Source organism: Oryctolagus cuniculus, chromosome 12 (assembly GCF_964237555.1).
Source record: "Oryctolagus cuniculus chromosome 12, mOryCun1.1, whole genome shotgun sequence".
NCBI classification, from domain to species: domain Eukaryota; kingdom Metazoa; phylum Chordata; class Mammalia; order Lagomorpha; family Leporidae; genus Oryctolagus; species Oryctolagus cuniculus.
In genome coordinates this window covers 40,545,070-40,567,656 of record NC_091443.1, presented here as the reverse complement: position 1 = coordinate 40,567,656, position 22,587 = coordinate 40,545,070, and the positions used below count along the sequence as shown (strand labels likewise).

Below are 22,587 nucleotides of genomic sequence, written 5' to 3'. Positions count from 1 at the left end.
GGCTAGCCTGGGTACCCTGTCATTATTTACCACCTGAAAACACAGCTCTTCTAAAAATCTCTAAAACTCAGCTATCTGTTTTGGTGTTACGGTTATAATCTACTTTTTAGTTTTTCCTCTATTGTTCTGTCCAAGTTTTTTTTTTTTTTCTATGAGTTTAATTTACCTCAAAGGGATTATTCTAAGTGTTATCTAGAAGTAGAATCTTAAATCTATAAATCACAGAAGTTTAATCCCAAATTATAACACTGGCACAATATATTTGTGTTAGCAACATACTCCAAACTTAGTAGTAGTTAACTTCAGAGAATAATATTCAATGTAAACACAAGATTACTACTGACCTGGAGGCCTAGCCCACTCTAAGCAACAACTGTGCATTTAAGTGGGCAGGGAAACGAAGGTTAAAGCAACAGTCTAGAAAACAATATTCAGCTTGAACAATGACTATATTAACAGAAGAGTGAACATATTAGCAGCATTGAGTCAGCGTCATTTCCTGCTTGGTGCTGCGCCTGAGGGGCAGAGGTGCAGGATGCTTCTGTAGCTAGAGAGGTTCTGTTATGTGTCAGGGATGCTTCATTGGTCAAAACATAGCCTGAATAAACTCTTCCGCATGATAATCTGCCTCTGGCCTCTGAGTCCATGCCTTCCTAATTATATCTGATCACTATATGATTTCTTAAAGTAAATTTTTTTAATAGGGGGAACATTTTGGACCCCTTGGAAGTCAAGTCATTGTAACTTATCAGTATGTGGTTTACATATCAATCTCTGTTGAGTATGTAGAGTATGAGTCACTTCTCCTGTATTTAATCAGTCTGATTAGTTTCTGAACCTAAAGAGCCACCTCTGATTATACAGCTTCTAGATGTGAAAAACTGTTTGGGCATGTGTCCTAGGGGACATTAAGTGGCTTAGTGTTCCTAGACAATGTTTCTATTTAGTCTCTCTGACTGCAATAGGTGGTAATGGCCATGCTGCAGGCTGGCCTTTTGCTTTCCAAAAACAATGAATGGCTTAGTCAAAAATTTGCACTGTCATGAGACATAAGAAAAACTACACATAAAGACACAGTATTTGCACACTTGAGTGCCCACCTAAAGGTGCTGTCTGGTGTGAGCCACACACTGTACAGTAGTTTCTGCTCATTTTTCCTTTCTCACATAATGAATCAATAAAGTCATCATCATAAAGGAATGCATCAACGTGAACCGTGGGTTGTGGCTGCTCCAATATCTGGTGGAGAGAGAGACATCAAAAGAAATAAAGTACAAAGAAATCTTTTTATTGCTAAGTAAGGCAAAACATCAGTGGTTCATATGCTGAAATTCTGAGAGCAATAACAAGGCACACAAAGTTTGGATTATTTTAAGCTGGCAACTCTAACCTTACATTTCATTTCTGAGACACTACCAACCTTTTATGTGACCTGGCATGATGCAAAACAGTATGAAAAAGATAAAAAAAATTTTAGTTGAAAATAATAATGGAGACCATCTTGTCCATCTTAAGTAGTACACTTTACAAAGAAATGGATACAGAGAGAGTTCTAGTCAGGAAGGGGGGTAAAAGCTGACTTTAAGACCAGGTCTTTTGAGTCCTACTTGTCAGTGTCTTACCATCAAAATACCTACAAGTAATCCTTATCCAGAAAGCAAAGTCTTCCAAACAACAAAAATGTTATTAAACCTTCATGCTTTTATTAATACTGGGGGTACATAATGTATAGCAAGAGGCTATAAAGAAAAAAAAAAAGTCTGATTCCTTTTACCTTAACTGTAATACAAAATCCTGCTTGGATATCTAAAAACTTTATCTACATACATGCACAAGAAAACTCTGTAAGTATATAAAAATCAGGTATGGATATACACAAGGATAAGGAAATTGAGGAAGATAAAAAAACAGTTTAACTTGTTATGAAAGAAGATTGTACCAATTATTAACATATGATGAACACTTATCCCCCTTTTTTTATATTGTGGCATATCATGACACCGATAAAATTATTTTACTAAGAACATTCAAACCGTATTAGAAATATTTCTCTCTATTTTCATACTATCAGTTATTTTCCTCCTTTGAGAATCCACTCTGAATGACTGGCTACTTACGAAGATTTGCTAAGTGTTCACAATGTGCATTGTACTATTAAGAACGTCTGGATTTAATTCCTCTACTCAGTTACAGGCTGAAAAACCACAAAGAGGATTCTTGTTTTCAATTAGTAGGTAAAGAAGAGAATATTATTTTTATTATTAACCTTGCTTAAAAAACACTATTTGTGGGGCCAGCCCTGTGGCGTAGTAGGTAGGGACACCACTGGAAGTGCTGGCATCCGAAATGGGCACCTGTGCAAGTTCCGGCTATTTCACTTTCAATCCAGCTCCCTGCTAATGCACCTAGGAAAGCAGCAGAACAAGGTCCAAGTCTTTGGGCCCTTGCTCCTGCGTGGAGCAAGGAAGTTCCTGGCTCCTGGCTTTGGATCGGCCTAGCTCCGGCCGTTGCAGCCATTTGGGGAGTCAACCAGGAGAATAGAAGATTTCCATCTCTCTTTCTCTCTCTGTTAACTCAGCCTTTCAAATAAATAAATAAATCGTAAAAAAAAAAAAATTTACATACATATATATATATATAAACCAAAAAAAAACCCAATGTTCATAGCATATGTCTCCTTAAGGGCTGATTTTGAATAAGTTTACGTGAAGTGGTTGTCTAGAGAAAAAAAATAAAAACCACTTCCACAAATAAAGCAGAAAATAAGCCAAAAACCTGGTATACAAAAGCAGAAAGAAACAAGATGAACCTAATCTTGGTAAGAGTATGGGAAATGGAACAGCAAAGAGAAAACCAGGACAATGAAATACACAGATTGTTGGCCTTTGTTGGACCTGGAAAATTTTTGAACTTTTTCTTTTTTTGAGACAGAGGGGACTGGCATTGTGGCATAGTGGGTAAAGCTGCCACTTGCAATGTCAGCATCCACTGTTGATCCAGCACCTTGCTAACTGCCTGGGAAGTGCAGCAGCAGGTGGCCCAAGTGCTTGGGCCCCCGTACTCATGTGGGAGACCTGGATGAAGCTCTGGCTCCTGGCTTTGGCCCTGCTCCAGCCCTGGCTGTTGTAGCTACCCATGGAGTGAACCAGCAGATGGAAGATCTCTGTCTCTCCCTCTCAGTGACTCTGAGTTTCAAATAAATAAACAAATCTTCTAAATAAATACATAAATAAATGATGTGAGATTCAGAGAGGAATTGAGAAAGCGAGACTGGTTCATTCATCAAATTGACAGCTGGACTGGGCCAGGAACAAGGAGCCAGGAACTTGATCCAGGTCTATGTGGGCGGCAGAAATCCAACGACTCAAGTCCTCACCTATGATTCCAAGGGTCTACAGTTTCAGGAAGCTGGACTAGGGAGCCACAGCTGGGACTCAAACCCAGGCATTCTGATGTAGGACACTGGTATCTTAACTGGTGTCTTAATCGCCAGATCGAGTGTCTGCTCCCAGTTTTTGATTTCTGAGTGAGTAGCAAATAGGGTGCTTAAAAAAAAAATTGCTGAATGACTAGTACTGAGAGGTTGAAGGGGTTGAGGACTCAAAAGAATCGGGGACGTGGCTGAAGCACTAAATGAGAAATTGTTTAAAGCTGAAGTTGGGACTTGACTGGAGAGGCTGTGTGGGTAGAGAACAACAGGAACATAGGAGTAACCTGATTCAACTGAATGCATTTACTTTTTGAAGGGCTCGCTGTTCCGAGGAAAGCACGGTGCCCGGAGGTAAGCAATTCCGAAGGTCTTCTGCTATGCTTTTCAATATAATGTCGTTATTCTCTAGAGTGAACTCGTCAAAGTCTCCTGAAAAAGAAGAAAAGCAAGGAGTTGCTCTTACAGTTCTCATGACAATGGATATCTTTTCCATTAGGTGGCATCGTTTATAATAATATACCTTTTAACCTATGACAAATTCAGGTCCTAACATAAATTCTATTTTAAAATACTGAGTTTTTCCTTTTTCCAAACTGCCCATCAAATAAAAGGCACTTTAAAAAATCTAGCATTTTAACTATTTTTAAAATTTTTACTTAATTTTCATACAAGAATAGCACTGTCATTAGTTTTTTCGAAAGAGAACATCAGAGAGGGAGGGAGGGAGAGGGAGAGGGAAAGGAGGAGGAGGGAGGGAGGGAGGGAGAAAGGGGGGGGAAGAGAGAGAGGGAAGGAGGGGGAAAGGGGGGGAGAGAGAGAGAGAAGGAGGGAGGAAAAGAGAGATCTTCCATCCTCAAGTTCACTTCCCAAACGGCCCCAAGTCAGGGCTAGGCCAGGCCAAAGCCACGTGCCAGGAATGCAATCTGGGTCTCCTAGAAGGGTGGCAAGGGCTCAATCACTTGAGCCATCATCTGCTCCCTTCCCTGGGACATTAGCAGGGAGCTGAATTAGAAGTGGAGTAGCTGGGATTCAAACACACTACGATATGGCATCACAAGTGACAACTTAACTTGCTGTACCAACACTATTCCCTTTCTTTTTTTTAATTTTATTTTATTTTATTTTATTTTATTTTATTTTATTTTATTTTATTTTATTTTATTTTGACAGGCAGGAGTGGACAGTGAGAGAGAGACAGAGAGAAAGGTCTTCCTTTGCCGTTGGTTCACCCTCCAATGGCTGCTGCGGCCGGCGCGCTGCAACCAGCGCACCGCACCGATCCGATGGCAGGAGCCAGGTACTTCTCCTGGTCTCCCATGGGGTGCAGGGCCCAAGGACTTGGGCCATCCTCCACTGCACTCCCTGGCCACAGCAGAGAGCTGGCCTGGAAGAGGGGCAACCGGGACAGAATCCGGTGCCCCAACTGGGACTAGAACTGGTGTGCCGGCGCCGCAAGGCGGAGGATTAGTCTAGTGAGCCGCGGTGCCGGCCACTATTCCCTTTCATTAGTTTCTTTTTTTTTTTCAATCTTTGGTTATTTTTTTTTTTTTTTTTTTTTGACAGGCAGAGTGGACAGTGAGAGAGAGAGACAGAGAGAAAGGTCTTCCTTTTGCCGTTGGTTCACCCTCCAATGGCCGCCGCGGCCAGCGCGCTGCGGCCGGCGCACCGCGCTGATCCGATGGCAGGAGCCAGGTATTTTTCCTGGTCTCCCATGGGGTGCAGGGCCCAAGCACCTGGGCCATCCTCCACTGCACTCCCTGGCCACAGCAGAGGGCTGGCCTGGAAGAGGGGCAACCGGGACAGAATCCGGCGCCCCGACCGGGACTAGAACCCGGTGTGCCGGCGCCGCTAGGCGGAGGATTAGCCTAGTGAGCTGCGGCGCCGGCCAATCTTTGGTTATTTCTAATAAATTCTTGGTCTCCTTCTTAAACATAAAATGATTTATTGTTCAGAATGATATATTCATGTCACAAGTAACATCTGAAATTTGGATGTTTTACAGAAAATAAATGTTTAACTAATATGACACCCTTGTTAGGAAGACAAAGCAAGACACATTTACAGATTAGGAAACCGAGGCTTGAATTCCAAAGTTGCAAAGCAGGCTGCACAAGGATTTAACTGCTGCCTGGCAAATGGACTCCTCTTTTTCATTACACCACTCTGTGTCCCTACTCAGATTCTTTCTCTGCCTAACTTCCCTTTGAACAACAGCAGTTAACACCCAGACTTACTATTTGGCTCTCTGAACTCAACTGGGAAGACCTGTCAGCTCTCTTTTCTCTCCTCACATATTTAGTATAATATTCTAAGCTAGTGCTTCAAATCATTTCTAAAACAAACATAAATCATAGAAAAATAAAAATACTACTCAGATGCATTCCAAATTGTTTTAGGTAGAACTTAAACAGCGTCTTTGATGTAGTCCACCACCCCCCCACTAGGTTTTTTTCATTGTATTTCTAAAATCTAATTAATTTTCCCAAGGTGCTAATTAGTACCTAGTGTCTGCTTAGTTTCCCTCCACCGGTTGACTCTATGGGAGCTTTCATGCCTCAAATTTAATTTTTTAAAAAAGATTTATTTATTTGAAAGACAGTTACAGGCCGGCGCCGCGGCTCACTAGGCTAATCCTCCGCCTAGCAGCGCCGGCACACCGGGTTCTAGTCCCGGTCGGGGCGCCGGATTCTGTCCCGGTTGCCCCTCTTCCAGGCCAGCTCTCTGCTGTGGCCAGGGAGTGCAGTGGAGGATGGCCCAGGTGCTTGGGCCCTGCACCCCATGGGAGACCAGGAAAAATACCTGGCTCCTGCCATCGGATCAGCGCGGTGCACCGGCCACAGCGCGCCGGCCGCGGCGGCCATTGGAGGGTGAACCAACGGCAAAGGAAGACCTTTCTCTCTGTCTCTCTCTCTCACTGTCCACTCTGCTTGTCAAAAAATTAAAAAAAAAAAAAAAAAGAAAGACAGTTACAGAGAGAGGTCGAGACAGGGACAGAGAGAGATCTTCTATCAACTGGTTCACTCCCCAAATGGCCACAACAGCCAGAGCTGAGCCAATCTGAAGCCAGGAGCCAGGAACTTCTTTTCCAGGACTCCCACACAGGTGCAGGGGCCCAAGAACTCAGACCATCCTCTGCTGCTTTCCCAGGCACATTAGTAGGGAGATGGATCAGAAGTGGAGCAACCGGGAATTGAACGGAACCCCATTTGGGATGTTGGCGCCGTGGGCTGGGGCTTTATCCCGCTGTGCCATAGTGCCAGCCCATCAAATTTAATTTTAAAATACTACTCACAATAGTGGTTCTTGGCAAGTTCTCTCAATCTATAAGTGGTATAAATTAAAGGAGTCAACAAAAATCCCATATTATTTGGCCGGCGCTGTGGCACAGTAGGCTAATCCTCCACCTGTGGCACTGGCATCCCATATGAGCACCTGGATGCTACTCTTCTGATCTGGCTCTCTGCAATGGCCTGGGAAAGCAGAAGATCGCACAATCATTTGAGCCCCCGCACCTGTGTGGGAGACATGGAAGAAACTCCTGGCTCCTGGCTTTAGATCGGCACAGCTCCAACTGTTGTGGCCATTTGGGGAGTGAACCAGTGGAAGGAAGACCTTTCTCTCTGTCTCTCCCTCTCACCGTCTGTAACTCTATCTCTCAAATAAATAAATAAAATATTTTTTAAAAATCCCATTTTAGGGGCCAGCACTGTAACACAGAAGGTTAAGCCTCTGCCTCTGATGCTGGCATCCCATATGGGTGCCAGTTCGAGACTCAGCTCTTTCACTTCTGATCCAACTCCCTGTAATGCGCCTAGGAAAGCAGCAGAGGATGGTCTTAGTTCTTGGGTCCCTGCACCCATGTGGGAGACCCAGAAACAGCTTCAGGCTCTTGGCTTTGGCCTTGCCCAGCCCCAGCAGTTATGGACATTTGGGGAGTGAACCAGAGGATGAAGATCTCTCTCATTTTGTCTCTCCTCCTCTCTCTGTAACTTTGCCTTTCAAATAAATGAAAAATAAACCTCAAAAATAAAGATCTCATTATAGTAAGATGAAATATTTCAGGGCCTAACTTCTTTGGATTTAATTCTGTAACATATACAGCTATATCAATAAAACAGTCTTCATACAGGCTTGAGTTAGAAAATACAAGAAGATTCTTGGCGTGGAAAGGGTACTTGGATCACGAACTCTTAGCTAATGGTGTTCAGCCTTTAATACACTCAAGTACAGGAATTCTTCCTCAGTCTGAGCCAGAAGCTGCTTCTCTGTAACATTAACTCATATTTTTTCAATTTCAGCCTAAGAGGTATCATCATGTTTAATGTTATATATTTCCTGAATGAGCTCTAAAGCACGCTCAGCTTTGTACAGTACTTTCCAAACACAGAAATGCTAACAGTACCACCTTTTTTCACAACAAAAAGGGAAGCTGAAGGATGGCCTACTTGCCCAGGTCATGCTGGTCAGAGAACGCAGGTCTATCTGAACGGCGAACTCTGCCACACAGCCTCTCTGGAGTGCAAAGACGATGGCTAGGAACAGCTCACCCATCACCACCTTATTCATCTCTTCTCCCCAGCTCTAGCTATGGTTCTTCATATGGTGTGGTCATCACATCCTTTGCCATCTGGCTGGCTGCTGCTATCTTCTATCTTCTGGACTTCCTTAACAGTCCCTTTTAATATGGCCTTGGACTGGACAAAGTTTGGCAATCTAATTCTCTAATATATTACTTGAGCTCTGCTATCATTTTATAGCTTTCTAGAATTCCAACTGCTATTAAATTGGATTATTTTTTCTTTTTTTAAGATTTATTTTATTTATTTGAAAGCCAGAGTTAGAGAGAGGAGAGGCAGAGAGAGAGAGAGAGAGAGAGAGAGAGAGAGGTCTTCCATCTGCTGGTTCATTCCCCAGATGGCCGCAACAGCTGGAGCTGGGCTGATCCAAAGCCAGGAGCTTCTGGGTCTCCCACATTGGTGCAGGGGCCCAAGGACTTGGGCCATCTTCTACTGCTTTCTCAGGCCGTAGGAGAGAGCTGGATTGGAAGAGGAGCAGCCGGGACTAGAACTGGCACCCAAATGGGATGCCAGCACTTCAGGCCAGGGCTTTAACCTGCTGCGCGACAGTGCTGGCCCCAATATAGGATTCTGATAGAGATGGAAGGGATAGTGGTGGCAGTGGAGGCCCAAATGTCTTAACCATGTGTAAAAATCTAGAAAGCTGGAGGAAGGAAGGATGACAATGGCTGTAAACTCCGACCTATCATTGGGGCTTTCCAGCCAGCTCCCCAGTTACCTATTTCTCTGGGAGTCAATCTGTCAGTTGATGTGAGCACCATCAGTCAAATGAGAGACCCTATGACATTGTGTATTAAATCATTTGGTCATCAAGAAAAACCTTCAATAAATGAAGACTGCATTCCTTTTATCTCAAGGATAATGAGTGAAAAAGCAAAGTCTTAACTTTGTATCCCTTATCCTAGACAACAAACTCTGAGTCAACCACATTCAAGGGTAAAAAGAGATTCTTTTTAAAGATCTACTTATTTATTTGAAAGGCAGTTACAGAGAAAGAGAGGGAGAGAGAGACATCATCTACCCACTGGTTCACTCCCCAAATGGCTATGATGGCCTGGGCTGGGCTAGCCTGAAGCCAGGAGCCAGGAACTTTATCTGGGTCACCCACATGGGTGACCCAATACAGTGAGCTGTATTGGAAGTGGAGCAGCCTGGGAATCGAACCAACGCCCATATGGGATACTGGAACTGCACGCAGCGGCTTTACCCACTGGGCCACAGTGCTGGCCCCAAAAAGGATTCTTTACCCTGATTCTAGCTAACAGGGTCCAAATATGAGCTTTATGCAGTCAACAAATGGCCAATCTTCTATCATGTATGCATAATATCTATAGTTTTCTAGGAAGCGGTTAAGAGGTGTTCACTGAGTATTTTATGTAAGGCACCATGCTACATGCTCTACGTGCACTCTCTTTTAGTCCCGAAACCATTTCTAATGAGTTATTACTATTATTGTTTACATTTTGGGCTCCAGAGTCTGTTACCAAACACTAATTAATGTGGTAGGCATTGTGGGACAACAGGATTAAGCCACCACTCGGGATGCTCACAGTCCATATCGGAGTGACTAGTCCTACCTTTGCTTCCTGCTAGGCAACAGATGATAGCCTAAGTACTTGGGTCCCTGCCACCCACATAAGAAACCAGAATAGAATTCCTGGCTCTTGGCTTTGGCCTGTTTCATCCACAGCTGTTTTGGGCATGATGGGAGTGAACAAGTAAATGGAGGATTTCTTTCTCTGTTGCTCTCCCTTTCAAACACATACACTCAAAACAAAACAAAACAAAATTACACTGAAGACTAGTAAGAGAAAGGTTAAGAATCATTCAGTTAATGGACTGGTATTATGGTGTAGCAGGTAAAGCTGCTGCCTGTGGCACTGGCATCCCATATGGGCACTGGTTTGTGTCCTGGCTGTTCCACCTCCCACCTAGCTCCCTGCTAATGGCCTGAGAAAAAGCAGCAAAAGATGGTCCAAGTGTTTGGGTCCTGCCACCAACTCAGATGAAGCTACTGGCTCCTGGCTTCGGCCTTGCCTATAATTAGTTGTTGTGACCTCTTGGGAGAGAACCAGCAATGGAAGATCAAACTCTCTCTTTCAAATAATCGCAACTTTTTAATAAAAAGATTTATTTATTTATTTGAGGCAGAGTTACAGACAAAAGAGGGAGAGACAAAGAGAAAGAGGTCTTTCACCTGCTGGTTCACTCCCCAAATGGCTGCAACTGCTGGAACTGGGCCCATCTGAAGTCAGGAACTTTTTCCAGGTCTCCCTCAGGGGCCATTTTCCACTACTTTCTCGGGCCATTAGGAGGGAGCTGGACCCAAAATGAAGCAACCAGGACTCAAACTGGCACCCCATGGGATGCTGGCACTCTGGGCATAGGCTTAACTTACTATGCCACAGCGCTGGTTCCATATAGTTGTAATTTTGAAAAGTTGAGACAAGCAGCTAACATTCTTCCACACATCTGTATCTCTGATCATTTCCTTACTATAAATCCTTAGACATGAAAGTGCTTAAACATTTTAAAGGCTTCTGCTATCTGCAAGTTTCTTTGCTGAAATATTATACTAAGTTACTTTAGACAAAGTATGTAAAAATGTCTCACCAAATCCTTACAACATTGAACAATATCATAAAAACAAACTTAGTTGTCTTAATCTGTATGCATTTAATTACAACTGAGGATGAACATCTTTTAACATGCATAATAGGGGGCAGGTATGGTGGGAAGAATCATTATGTTCCTAAAGTTGTAATTATGAAATCTATGAAGTTTGTATTCCTTAAATGGAAGGTTTCTGGGGAAAAAAAATCATCAAAACTTTAAGAGACATTGTCAAATTCAGTATTTGACAGCCATCATTAGATTCCAATTATTCTTCTACCCCCCTCCAAAAAAAAAAAAAACAAACCATGCATAACAGCTATTTTAGAATGTATGGTCATGTTGCTTGGAAAAAGATTAGAGAAAAGCACTAATCAGTTGCCTAAGGACACTAAAGTTTTTCTCAAATTAAATACAAGCAGTAGGTAGGAAGCAAAGAGAGAAAGAAGAGCTTTTCTACAGGGCAACTTTTTTTTTTAACGTATGTATATATGTATTTATTTATTTGAAAGCCATAGTTAGAAGGAGAGGCAGAGAGAGAGAGAGAGATCTTCCATCTGCTGGTTCACTCCCCAAATGGCTGCAACAGCCAGGGCTGGGCCAGGCCAAGGTCAGGACCCAGAAGCTTCTTCCAGGTCTCCCACATGGGTACAGGGACCCAAGGACTTGGACCATCTTTCCTTGCTTTCCCATGCTCATTAGCAGGGAGCTGGATCAGAAATGTGGAGTAGCCAGGACCTGAACTGAAGAAGGACAACATTTGTTGTTGTTGTTGTTAAGATTTATTTATTTGAGAGGCAGAGTTAGAGAGAGGGAGGGTGTAGGAGAGCTGGGCCAATTTGAAGCCAGGAGTTTCTTCCAAGTCTCCCATGTGGGTACAGTGGCCCAAGCACTTGGGCTATCTGCTGCTGTTTTCCCAGGCACATTAGCAGGGAGCTGGATCGGAAGTGGAGCTGCTAGGACATGAACAGGTGTCCGTATATGAAGCCAGCATTGCAGGCTGGCCACAACATATTTCTTTAAAAATTTCCTACTTCGGAGCTGTTGTTGTGATGCAGTGTGTGAAGTCACTACCTATGATGCCAACATACTATACAAACCCTACTTTCAGTCCCAGCCACTCTACTTCCAATTCAGCTCCCTGCTAATGCACATGAGGAGGCAGCAGCAGATGGCCCACGTACTTTAGACCAGGATGGAGTTCCTGGCTCCTGGCTTCAGCCTGGCACGGCCCTGACCATGGTGGCCGTTTGGGGAATGAACCAGCAGATGGGAGAGCTCCATTTCTCCTTCTCCCTGTAACTCTGCATTTCAAATAAAATAAATAAATGTTAAAAAATCCTTCTTAAAGTTGGCATTTGCTGTAACAGTTAAACTGATTTTCAGGATGTTCTCAACCCATATCTGAATGATTGGGTTCAAGTCCTGGCTCTGCTGCTAATTCCCGCTTCCTGCTATTATGCACCATGGGAGGTAGCAAATGATGGCTCTAGTAGCTGGGTCATTGTCTTGTATGTGGGAGACCTGGATTGAATTCTGAACTCCTGGCTTTGGTCTGGCCCAGCCCTGGCTCCTACCTGCATCTGGGGAGTCATGGAATATCTAAAATTAGTTTCACGAGGCAGGCTTGGGGCATCCACATCACATATCGGAGCCACAGTCTGTGTCCTGGTTGCTCTGCTTCTGATCTAAAACTTCCTGTTAATGTGTTCTGGGAGGCAGTAGATGATGGCTCAAGAGGGCCCCAGACACCCACGTGGGAGACCCAGATAGAGGTCTTATTCCTGCCTTGTGCTTGGCTCAGCCTTGGCTGTTACAGGCATTTGGGGAAAAAACAGCAGATTGAAGATCTCTCTCTTTTGTTCACTCAAGGAGATGAAAAAATGTTACCATTAAAAAATCTTTCCTACTCATATTTAATTATAAATATGGGAAAAGTCACCAAAGCTGACAATCCATGAATTAAACTCCATGTTCTATATATCCACTCAAGTATTAAGACTACCATTTCCCCACCAAATATGTATTTATTTATTTGAAAGGCAGAGTTACAGAGTGAGGAGAGATAGAGAAGAGAGAGATCTTCTATCTGCTGGCACACTCCCCAAATGGCTCCAATGGTCAGGGCTGGGTCAGGCCGAAGCCAGGAACCTACACCTACATTCAGGTCTCTTACATGAGTGCAGGGGCCCAAGGACTTGGGCCATCTTCCAATGCTTTCCCAGGTGCATTAGCAGAGAGCTGGATCAGAAGTGGAGCAGCCAGGACTTCAATGGGTGCCCAAGTGGGACGTCAGCATGGCAGGCTATAGTTTAATCCCTTGTGCCACAATGTTGGTGCCACCATTTGTTTTGAATCCTATTTCCTCTTCACACAGTTTGGGACCCCCACAGTCAATGAGCACCTCATTTTTAGACTATCATTATTAATTCAGTATTAAAAGGGACTGGCGCTATACCTGGTATAGTAGGCTAAACCACCAGCTGCAGAACCAGCATCCCATATGAGCACATGTTCATGTCCTGGCTGCTCCTTTTCTGATCCAGCTCTCTGCTATGGCCAGGGAATGCAGAAGAAGACGGCCCAAGTGCTTGGGCTCCTGTGCTCATGTGAGAGGCTCCTGGCTTCAGATTGGCCCAGTTCCGGCCATTGCAGCCATTTGGGGAGTGAACCAGCAGATGGAAGATCTCTGTCTCTTCAACTCTCTTCTCTGTAACTTACTTCTCAAATAAATGAATAAATCTTAAAAAAAAAAAAAATTCAGTACTAGCTCCATGATATAAATTTCACCCCACTATAAAAGACCTTACATACGCATCTTAAATTTATCTTGTTTAAGCCTCACCTGCTGATCATGGCACTCTTGTTTACAATGTTTGGATGGGTTTTCTGTTTTTCAGTGTGTCAAGTCTCATTCTAGACTTTTAAGGATATCCTATCACCAGTCTAACTATCCTGTTTTTTTTTTTTTTTTTTTTTAATTTCTTAAACTTTAAACTATTTGAGAGACAGAGAGAGGGTGGTTCCATCTACTGTTGCTTCACTTATCAAATGCTTACAACAGCCAGGACTAGGCCCAGGGTTAAATCTGGTAGCTGGGAACTCAATCCAGGTCTTCCATGTGAGCAGCGGGAAACTAATTATTTGAGTTCTCACCACTCTTCCCCAGGGTCTACATTGGCAGGAAGCTGGAGTCAGGAGCTAGAGCTAGATACCAAACCTAGGCAGTCTGACGTGGCACTCCTCTTGTTTAAACACTTGCCCCTCTTTCTCTCTTTCTTTTTGAGATTTATTTATTTACTTGAAAGAGTTACAAAGAGAGGAAGAGAATGAGGTCTTCCATCCACTGGTTCACTCCCCAAATGAACAAAACGGCTGGAGCTGGGCCAGTCCAAAGCCAGGAGCTTCTTCCGGGTCTTCCATGTGGGTGCAAGGGGTCCAAAGCCTTGGGCCACCTTCCACTGCTTTCCCAGGTGCATTAGCAAGGAGTTGAATTGGATGTGGAGCAGCTGGGACTTGAACCAGCACCTATATGGGAGGCTGGAGCCACAGGCGCCATAGCTCCAGCCTTCTTTATAAAATTTTATTTTTAAATGACAAAAAATAATTGAATATATAAATAAATATGCATGTATATATGTGTGTGTGTGTATATATTTATATGTTTCAACACAAACATACATTGTAGAATGATCAAATCAGGCTAATTCACATAACCATTACCTCACATACTTATTTTTGTGGTGAGAGCATTTAAAATCCATTCTTCCACATAACACATTCTTATTAACCATAGTCACCATGCTGTTCCGTACATCACCAGAACTTACTCCTCTTGCATCCTTCACTAATGTCTCCTCTTCCCCAACACCTTCCCTTTTCCTGTCTACTTGTGCCCTTCCTCTACCCTCTGGAAACCACAATTCTAATCTCTGCTTGTATGATCTGTTCTTCGATTGCACAGATGGAGTAAGATCACGTAGTAACTGTCTTTCTGTGTCTGGCATATTTCACTATGCATAATATCATCTAGATTCATCCATATTGCCAAAAATGACATAATTTCCCTCTTAAGACTGAAAAGTATTCCACCATATATACAAGTATATATCATTTTTTAAAATTCACTCACCAGGGACTGGCGCTGTGGCGTAGCAGGTAAAGCCGCCGCTTGCAGTGCCAGCATCCCAAATAAATAAATAAATAAATAAATTACTCTGGGAGCTGGCATTGCAGCATAGTTGGAAAAGCTGCTGCCTGCAATGCTGGCATCCCATAGGGACACTGGTTCATGTCCCAGCCACTCCACTTCTGATCCAGCTTCTTGCTAATGGTCTGGGAAAAGCAACAGAACAAGTGCCTGGCCCCCGGCCACCCACATGGGAGACCTGGAAGAAACTCCTGGCTTCAGCCTGGCCATTGTGGTCATCTGGGAAATGAACCAGCATACAGATGATCTCTGTCTCTCCATCTCTCTCTCTATAACGGCTTCACATAAATAAATAAATAAAAAAATAAATAAATAAAATTTTTAAAAACACTCTGTATATAAATAATTTTCAATGATTTATATAGTACTTGGTATTATAAGTAATGTAGAGATGATTTCAAGTATATGGGAGGTGTAGGTTAAGAGCAAATACTGGGGCTGGTGCTGTGGCGCAGTGGGTTAAAGCCCTGGTGGGCAGCATTGGCATTGGATATGGGTACTGGTTCAAGTCCTGGCTGCTGTATTTCTGATCCAGCTCCCTGTTAATGCATCTGGGAGAGCAGTAGAAGATGGCCCAAGTGCTTGGGCCCTTGTGCCCAAGTGGGAGACCCAGAAGAAGCCCTTTGCTCCTGACAGGCTCAGCTACAATTGTTGCGGACATTTGGGGAGTGAAACAATGGATGAAAGACCTTTCTTTCTTTCTCTCTCTATAACTCTTTCAAATAAATAAAATAAATCTTAAAAAAAATTTAGGATAATTAAAATAAAACAGAGTATTTTCTCTGACCATAACGGAGTCAAGTTAAAAATTGATGGCACAAAGACGAAAGGCAAATCTCCAATACACAGAAATTAAACACACTTCTAAATAAGAGAAAGTTTTTAATAATTAAAAAAAACATAGAACAGAATTAAAATTAAAATTGAAAATTGAAATTTGTGGGATTCAGTTACTCCACAGCTAACAGAAAATTATAACACCAAAGGTTGGGGGCCAGCGCTGGGCACAGCGGGTTAATGACCTGGCCCGAAGCGCCAGCATCCCATATGGGCACCAGCTGCTCCACTTCTGATCCAGCTCTCTCTATGGCCTGGAAAAGCAGAAGAAGATGGTCTAAGTCTTTGGGCCCCTGCACCCATGTGGGAGACTCGGAAGAAGCTCCTGGCTCCTGGCTTTGGATCAGCTCAGCTCTGGCCATTGCAGCCAATTAAGTGCTGAACCAATGGATGGAAAACTTCTCTCTCTGCCTCTCCTTCTCTCTGTGTAACTGACTTTCAAATAAATAAATAAATCTTTCTAAAAAATCTAATCAAGCTTTTTGTTGACATAGTAAATTTATCCTAAAATATATATAAAAAGGCAAAGACTCTAGAATAAATCAATCAATTTTGGAAAAAGAATAACATGTAAGGAATCAATCTCTCTGAGATGTTAAGATTACTAAACAGAAATCAAGATGGTGTAATACTGGTACAAGGAGAGATACACAGATCAATGGAAGAAAACAGAGGACCCAGAACAAGAGTCACATAAAAACACACAATTGATCTATTAGTTATTGTATTTTAAAGATTTATTTTTTATTTTGAAAAAGTTACAGAGAGAGAGAGAGAGAGATCTACCACATGATGGTTCACTCCCCAGATGGCCAAAATGGCCAGTGCTGGGTCAGGACTAAGCCAGGAGCCAAGAGCTTCTTCCTGGTCTCCCATGTGAGTAGCAGGGGCCTAGGTACTTGGGCCATGCTCCACTGTCTTCCCAGGCCACTAACAGGGAGCTGGATTGGAAGTGGAGTACCTGGGACATAAATTGTCACCTTACGGGATGTTGGTGCTGCAAGAGGTGGCTTTACTTGCTACACCACGGTGCTGGTTCTCCCAAACCGAACCTTTAAAAACTTTTTAAAAAATGGAATTTTTTTTAAAAAAAGATGTATTTATTTGAAAGGCAGAGCAACAGAGGCAAAGGGAGAAACAGAGACATACCATTCATCTGCTGGTTTACTCCCAAATGACGAAGGGGAGACTCCAATGTGGTCTTTCACATGTGTGGCATAGACCAAAGTACTTGGGCCATCATCTGCTGCCTTCCTGGGAGCGCTGAATTCTGGATCAGCACTGAGAACTGGCACTCTGATGTGTGATGGTGCTGCTGCAGGTGGCAGCTTAACCCACTGCTCCATAATCCCAGCCCTGCCCAAACTGATTTTTGATAAAGGTACAAAAGAAATTCAATGGAGAAAAGATAGTTTTTCAACAGTAAATGAAGCAAATGGTCACTGACAGTAGAATAAAATGAACTCTGTCTTAAACTACAGAGCTCATTGAAAAACAACTCAAAGAGACTAAAGAACTGAAGGTTAAAACACAAACCACAGGCCGGCGCCGTGGCTCAATAGGCTAATCCTCCACCTTGCGGCGCCGGCACACCGGGTTCTAGTCCCGGTTGGGGCGCCGGATTCTGTCCCGGTTGCCCCTCTTCCAGGCCAGCTCTCTGCTATGGCCAGGGAGTGCAGTGGAGGATGACCCAGGTGCTTGGGCCCTGCACCCCATGGGAGACCAGGAAAAGCGCCTGGATCCTGGCTCCTGCCATCGGATCAGCGCGGTGCGCCGGCTGCAGCGGCGGCCATTGGAGGGTGATCCAACGGCAAAGGAAGACCTTTCTCTCTCTGTCTCTCTCTCTCACTGTCCACTCTGTCAAAAAAAAAAAAAAAAAAAAAAAAAAAAAAAAAAAACAAAAAACACAAACCACAATCTTTTGGGGGAAAAAAAACAAGAAAAACCTTGGGCATCTAGGGCTAAACAGAGTTCTTAGGCTTTACATAAAAACCATAATCATGAAAATAGGTAAGCTAGATAACATCAAAAATAAAATCTTTTGCTCTACAAACTCTGTTAAGAAGACAACAAATTATAGACTGAGAGAAAATACTTGCAAACCATAAATCTGACAAAAGGTCTCATATCTAGGAGCTAAAAAGAATCCTCAAAACTCAACAATATACGGTGGGTGTTGTGGCATAGCAGATTAAACTGACATGTGGGATGCTCTTCACATTCCAGCTGCTCTGCTTCCAATCCAGCTCCCTGGTAATGGGCCTGGGAAGCAGCCAACGATGGCCCAAGTGCTTTAGTTCCTGCCACCCATGTGGGACACCTGGATGGAGTTTGTGGCTCCTGGCCCAGTCCTGCCTTTTGCAGTTATTTGGTGAGTACATGGGAGATCTCTCTCTCTCTGCTTTTCAAGATTTTTTTTATTTCAAAATATCTGAAAAATTTTGAAAAAATTATTTGAGAGAGAAAGAGAGAGAAATATTTTCCATCTAGAGGGAGGGAGGGAGGGAGGGAGGGAGGGAGGTAAAGAGAAATATCTTCCATCTGTTGGCTCACTCCCCAAATGGCCACAGTGACCAGGGTTGGGCCAGGCAGAAGCCAGGAGCTAAGAGCTTCTTTCAGGTCTCCCCTGTGAGTGCAGGTACCCAAGGACTTAGACCCTTTCTCTGCTTTTCAAACAAATAAATAAGTTTTGAAAAAGATTCAACAATGGGGCAGATGCTGTGGTGCAGTGGGTAAAGCTGCTGCCTGCTGTGCCAGCATCCCATATGGATACCAGTTCTGAGTCCCAGCTACTCCACTTCTGATCAAGCCTGCTGTCAATGCTCCTGGAAAAGCAGTGGAAGATGGCCCAATAGCTTGGAACCCTGGCACCCAGGTGGGAGACATGGATAAAGCTCCTGGCTTCAACCTAACCCAGTTCCAGCAACTGCAGTCATTTGGGAAGTAATAGAAGATCTCTCTCTTTCTAACTCTGCATTTCAGATAAGTAAATAAATCTTAAAATAAAAAAAAAAAGATTATGGAAATTGGCACCATTTTATAAACAACTGGGATATGATAGGTGAGACAGGCAATAAAGGAACTTTTTTTTTATGTAGATTTATTTATTTAGTTGAAAGTCAAGAGTTACACAGAGAGAGAAGGAGAGGCAGAAAGAAAGAAGTCTTCCATCCACTGGTTTACTCCCCAATTGGCCACGATGGCTGGATCTGCACTGATCCGAAGTCAAGAGCTTCTTCTGGGTCTTCCCATACAAGTGCAGGGGCCCAAGGACTTGGGCCATCTTCTACTGCTTTCCCAGGCCATGGCAGGGAGCTGGATTGGAAGAGGAGCAGCCAGGACTTGAACCGGTACCCATATGAGATGCCAGCACTGCAGACTGCAGGCTTTACTGCTATACCACATCTCCGTCCCCAAAAAAGGAACTTTTAAAAAAGATATCATTTTATTGACGGATTTAGAAAATTAGAATTGTAAAGGGAGAGAATTATGCCCCTAGGTTTTCTCACAATCCCCCAGCTTCCTGGAGAGGTAGTAAAAAACAACATATACCTTTTTCTTTCTCATATTGCACATTTCCTGAAAAAAAAAAAAAAAATAAGGCCTCGTTGATAATGGAGATCAGAAGTGGAAGTGGGGTAAGAAGAGAAATAGAAAGTTGCTTATCTCGGGGGCCGGTGTTGCGGTATAGCAGGTTAAGCCTCCATCTGCAAGGCTGGCATCCCATATGGACGCTCCACTTCCAATGCAGCTCCCTGGTAGTGTGGCTGGAAAAGCAGCAGAGGATGGCCCAACTCCTCGGGCCCCTACACACATGTGGGGTACATGGATGAAGCTCTTGGCTCCTCGCTTCAGTCTGGCCCAGCTCTGGCCATTGCGGCCATTTGGGGAGTGAACCAGTGGGTGGAAGATCTCTCTCTCTCCCCTCTTTCTCTCTCTCTTTCTCTCCTCCACTCTCTGTGACTCTTTCAAATAAGTAAAAAATAAAAATAAAAAAGTTTCTTATCTCCAGAATTCCTTTTCTTTTTAGCCCCCTGCACCAACAGCTCCTGACTCCTTGCACAGGGTCAGAGGGGTATGTAACACTGTTGGAGGAGGGTGGGTGCCTTGATACGCCTTAGGAAGGCGTGGCATAGGGCTATGCTGGAGAAGTGGAAGGAAAGGGAAAGGTCTTTTGTGGCAATGAGCCCAAAGGATGGATGGAGAATAGGGCTACAGACACAGACACCGTGCCACGCACTGCTGAGCTTACTTGAAGGTTCCAGATTAGGGCCATAGCGTCGGGTTACACATTATAGCTGTCTTCCACAGCCTTACAGATCACGTGCACTTCCTTCTGCCCGGCTGGCACAGGGGCTTGTAGCCACCATCGATGCCAGCCAGGTCCAAGCCTTCCTGGGGCATTGTTCCTCTCCATTGTGCTCAGCTGCCTGCCAGGTTAGGCCCCCATCCAGAGACACATCCTGTCAGATCACAGCCCTGCCATGGCCACTCCACCCAGAGCCGGCGGTTCCGTCTCCTGACTCCGCAGTCTCCTCAGCCTAGGGCTCTGTGCCCCAGTCCACGGATGCAGAGAAGCCTTTTCAATCCCACTGCTGCCAAAGGCTCTAACTTTCCTCTGGCTCCACACTCGCTCTGCCCAGCCATTTGATATGGCAGACACCCACCACACAAGAAACCACCACCTGTTCAGGGAAGCCAGGTCAGAGGCAGGGGCTGCCTATTCATCTCATGTGCCAACAGGACCTCAGCTTCAGGGCCCATGGCCCCGGCCAGAGGGACAGATGCTCCACACGCAGTCCCAGTGGGATCTGCAATAAAGGATTTAAATGAAATGATAGGATACTCAGCATATTTTGAAAATTCCTATCTTGATATAATTTTGTTTGTATAAAGACAAAGCTACATCAATAGTTTTTCTATTAAAGTATTTTTCCCAGGTAAGCCTCACTATCACATGCCCAGATTAATTTTAGCTTGCCATATTTATCTAAAACGGCCCTCAAATGTGTATTACAATACCTAAACCCGCTGATGGGCTCTGACTTAACTGAGTTTCAAGAAGATGTCAAGGAGGCAAACCTAGGATGAGGAGTCATTTCACACAATGATTCTGGATGAAAATAACCACAGAGACACAGGTTGGCTGGTGGAAAGGCATCGCATGGTTGGGCACAGTTACCAAGCACGGCCTATCCTAGAGGGCTTTCACCAGGCTTCGCTTTGCCAGAACAGGTCTATTCCATTCATCAATAACTAGATCTAAGTACTACCCTTCCTTGATTCTAACCTGTGCTTTTTATTTCTATTACTAGTCATGTTAACGATTTATAACCAGTCACCTCCCTTCTCTCCTCCCAATCGAAAGCTGCTATTAAATAGCCCATTTCGCAACTGGGAAAATAAATGCACTAATAGCAACTGGAGACTATACCTCCAGGGTCATAGCTTCCTGCTCCTCAGCATAAAGCCTCTCTTGCACGGTGCTTTTTCGGGTAGTATCCCAGAGTTCTCCAAAGTCTCTGGGCGTAATGGGGAGAAACTGGGCTAGGCACTCGGAGCCTGTTAAGGGCTTGTCCTTAGTCAACGAACTCACAAACCACGCAGAACCGGATCTTCCTGCCCCCAACCACAAGCAGCACTGAGAGCGGCTCACGGTCTGAGGTGTGCCCCGCCAGACCTACCCCCTGGGAAGAGCAGACAGCGGCACAGCGACCCAGTGAACGGCTTCTGGCCTCACACCGTCTAAGTCCCCAAGCTCTGCTCCCACATTTCCCTGCCCCAACCACCCGCCTCTGACTGTGGTCGCTTACGGGTGGTTCGCATCCACTGGAGAAGCGCGGGGAGGTCAGCGGGAGCCACAGTACCGAGGAGCTGAAGTATAGCTCGCCGAGCTGTAGCAAATTCCATGTTGCAGCAAGGGTAGCAGGAGCTGATTAGTACTGCGCACGCGCAGGCAGAGCAGGGCCCGACCCCAGGCTCCACCCCTCGAGGAATCCACCTGTCGCGGCGGCGAAGGCCCTAAGCCCCGCCCCTTGGCGAACTTCTCACGTGCGTCTCTCTACGAGCCAGTTAGCGGGTAGCGCTCAGAGTGGTCACTTTTTCTTAAGGTGGCTCCACGAGGCCTGCATCCCTAAAGAGTCTCCTGTTTCCCCGAACTCTGTCGACGCAGCTATTCAGCGGTGGAAAGCTAAGGCCAAAAGCCCGTTGAAGCAACAAACACCTCACCCAGGCGTTTTGGGAGACCCGCCGACGGAACGCGGTAGCGTGCCCCGGAAGCGGAAGTGCTTCCTCTCCCTGAAAGGCAGGACTTCGCCGAGTGGTGACGTTTCCTCATTGGGCGGAAGGTTCGGTGGCAGTCGTCGGTCTTCCAGCTGGTGGGAGTTGGCGTCGCGGTGCTGGGCGCTGGGCCCCTAGTTTATATAGTTCGGGAAGTCAGGTTGCGGGGCCGTTCCTGTGTGTGTACCCCCGGCTTTCCTGGTTTTCCTCGCACGGCGTGGGGCCTCTCGATAGACTCCCTGGCCCCTTAGGGCCACGGCGTTATTGGTGCCTTTTGCGGTAAGTGTCTGCCTTTTCCCGCCCCAGACTACGGAGGGGCAGCTAGGGGCAGCCTCAGCCCTGCTTAGGAGGCTAGAGGCCCTGGAGGGATTTTTGCCCCCCCCCTGGCCAGCGACTGTCATCTTTGAGACAGAGATGCTCTGGTCCGTCTTCATCTCGTGACTTCCAGCCGAAGTTTAGTTCAGAGATGCGCTGTGACCCTTTCAGGTTCTCTTCAGATGTACCCGAGCCAAGTCAGATGTAGGCAGGTTCAGGCCTGAGTGTTTTGTGTTTCTCTGCAAACATTTACATGTGGCTGCCTTCCCGAAAACCTTTCGACGGGTACCAGGTTATATTTTCTGTGTGTCTGTAGTGCTTCGTAC

The 22,587-nt window shown here is 44.8% G+C and overlaps 2 protein-coding genes across 8 annotated transcripts in view; one reads left to right on the top strand and one right to left on the bottom strand.

Moving 5' to 3' along the window:
- LOC100355643 (uncharacterized) overlaps positions 1-22,004 on the bottom strand; it is a 51,283-nt gene extending 29,279 nt beyond the window's left edge. For 2 of the 3 annotated variants that reach the window (XM_017348263.3, XM_002718136.5), the window contains exons 1-3: positions 21,481-21,711; positions 3,738-3,859; positions 1,101-1,239 (exon numbers count right to left, since the gene is read on the bottom strand). In XM_017348263.3, coding sequence (XP_017203752.1) covers positions 1,101-1,239; positions 3,738-3,859; positions 21,481-21,577 — 358 coding nt within the window. In that variant the 5' untranslated portion in view covers positions 21,578-21,711. Of the gene's footprint in view, positions 1-1,100; positions 1,240-3,737; positions 3,860-21,480; positions 21,712-21,895 lie in introns of those variants that run through there. The other variant, XM_070053755.1, reaches the window with a different exon arrangement.
- LOC100355886 (signal recognition particle subunit SRP54) overlaps positions 21,876-22,587 on the top strand; it is an 87,085-nt gene continuing 86,373 nt past the window's right edge. For 2 of the 5 annotated variants that reach the window (XM_070053751.1, XM_070053750.1), the window contains exon 1: positions 21,876-22,014. The gene's annotated coding sequence lies outside the window, so the exon portion shown is untranslated. Of the gene's footprint in view, positions 22,226-22,587 lie in introns of all 5 variants that reach the window. The other 3 variants (XM_051822173.2, XM_051822170.2, XM_051822172.2) reach the window with 2 other exon arrangements.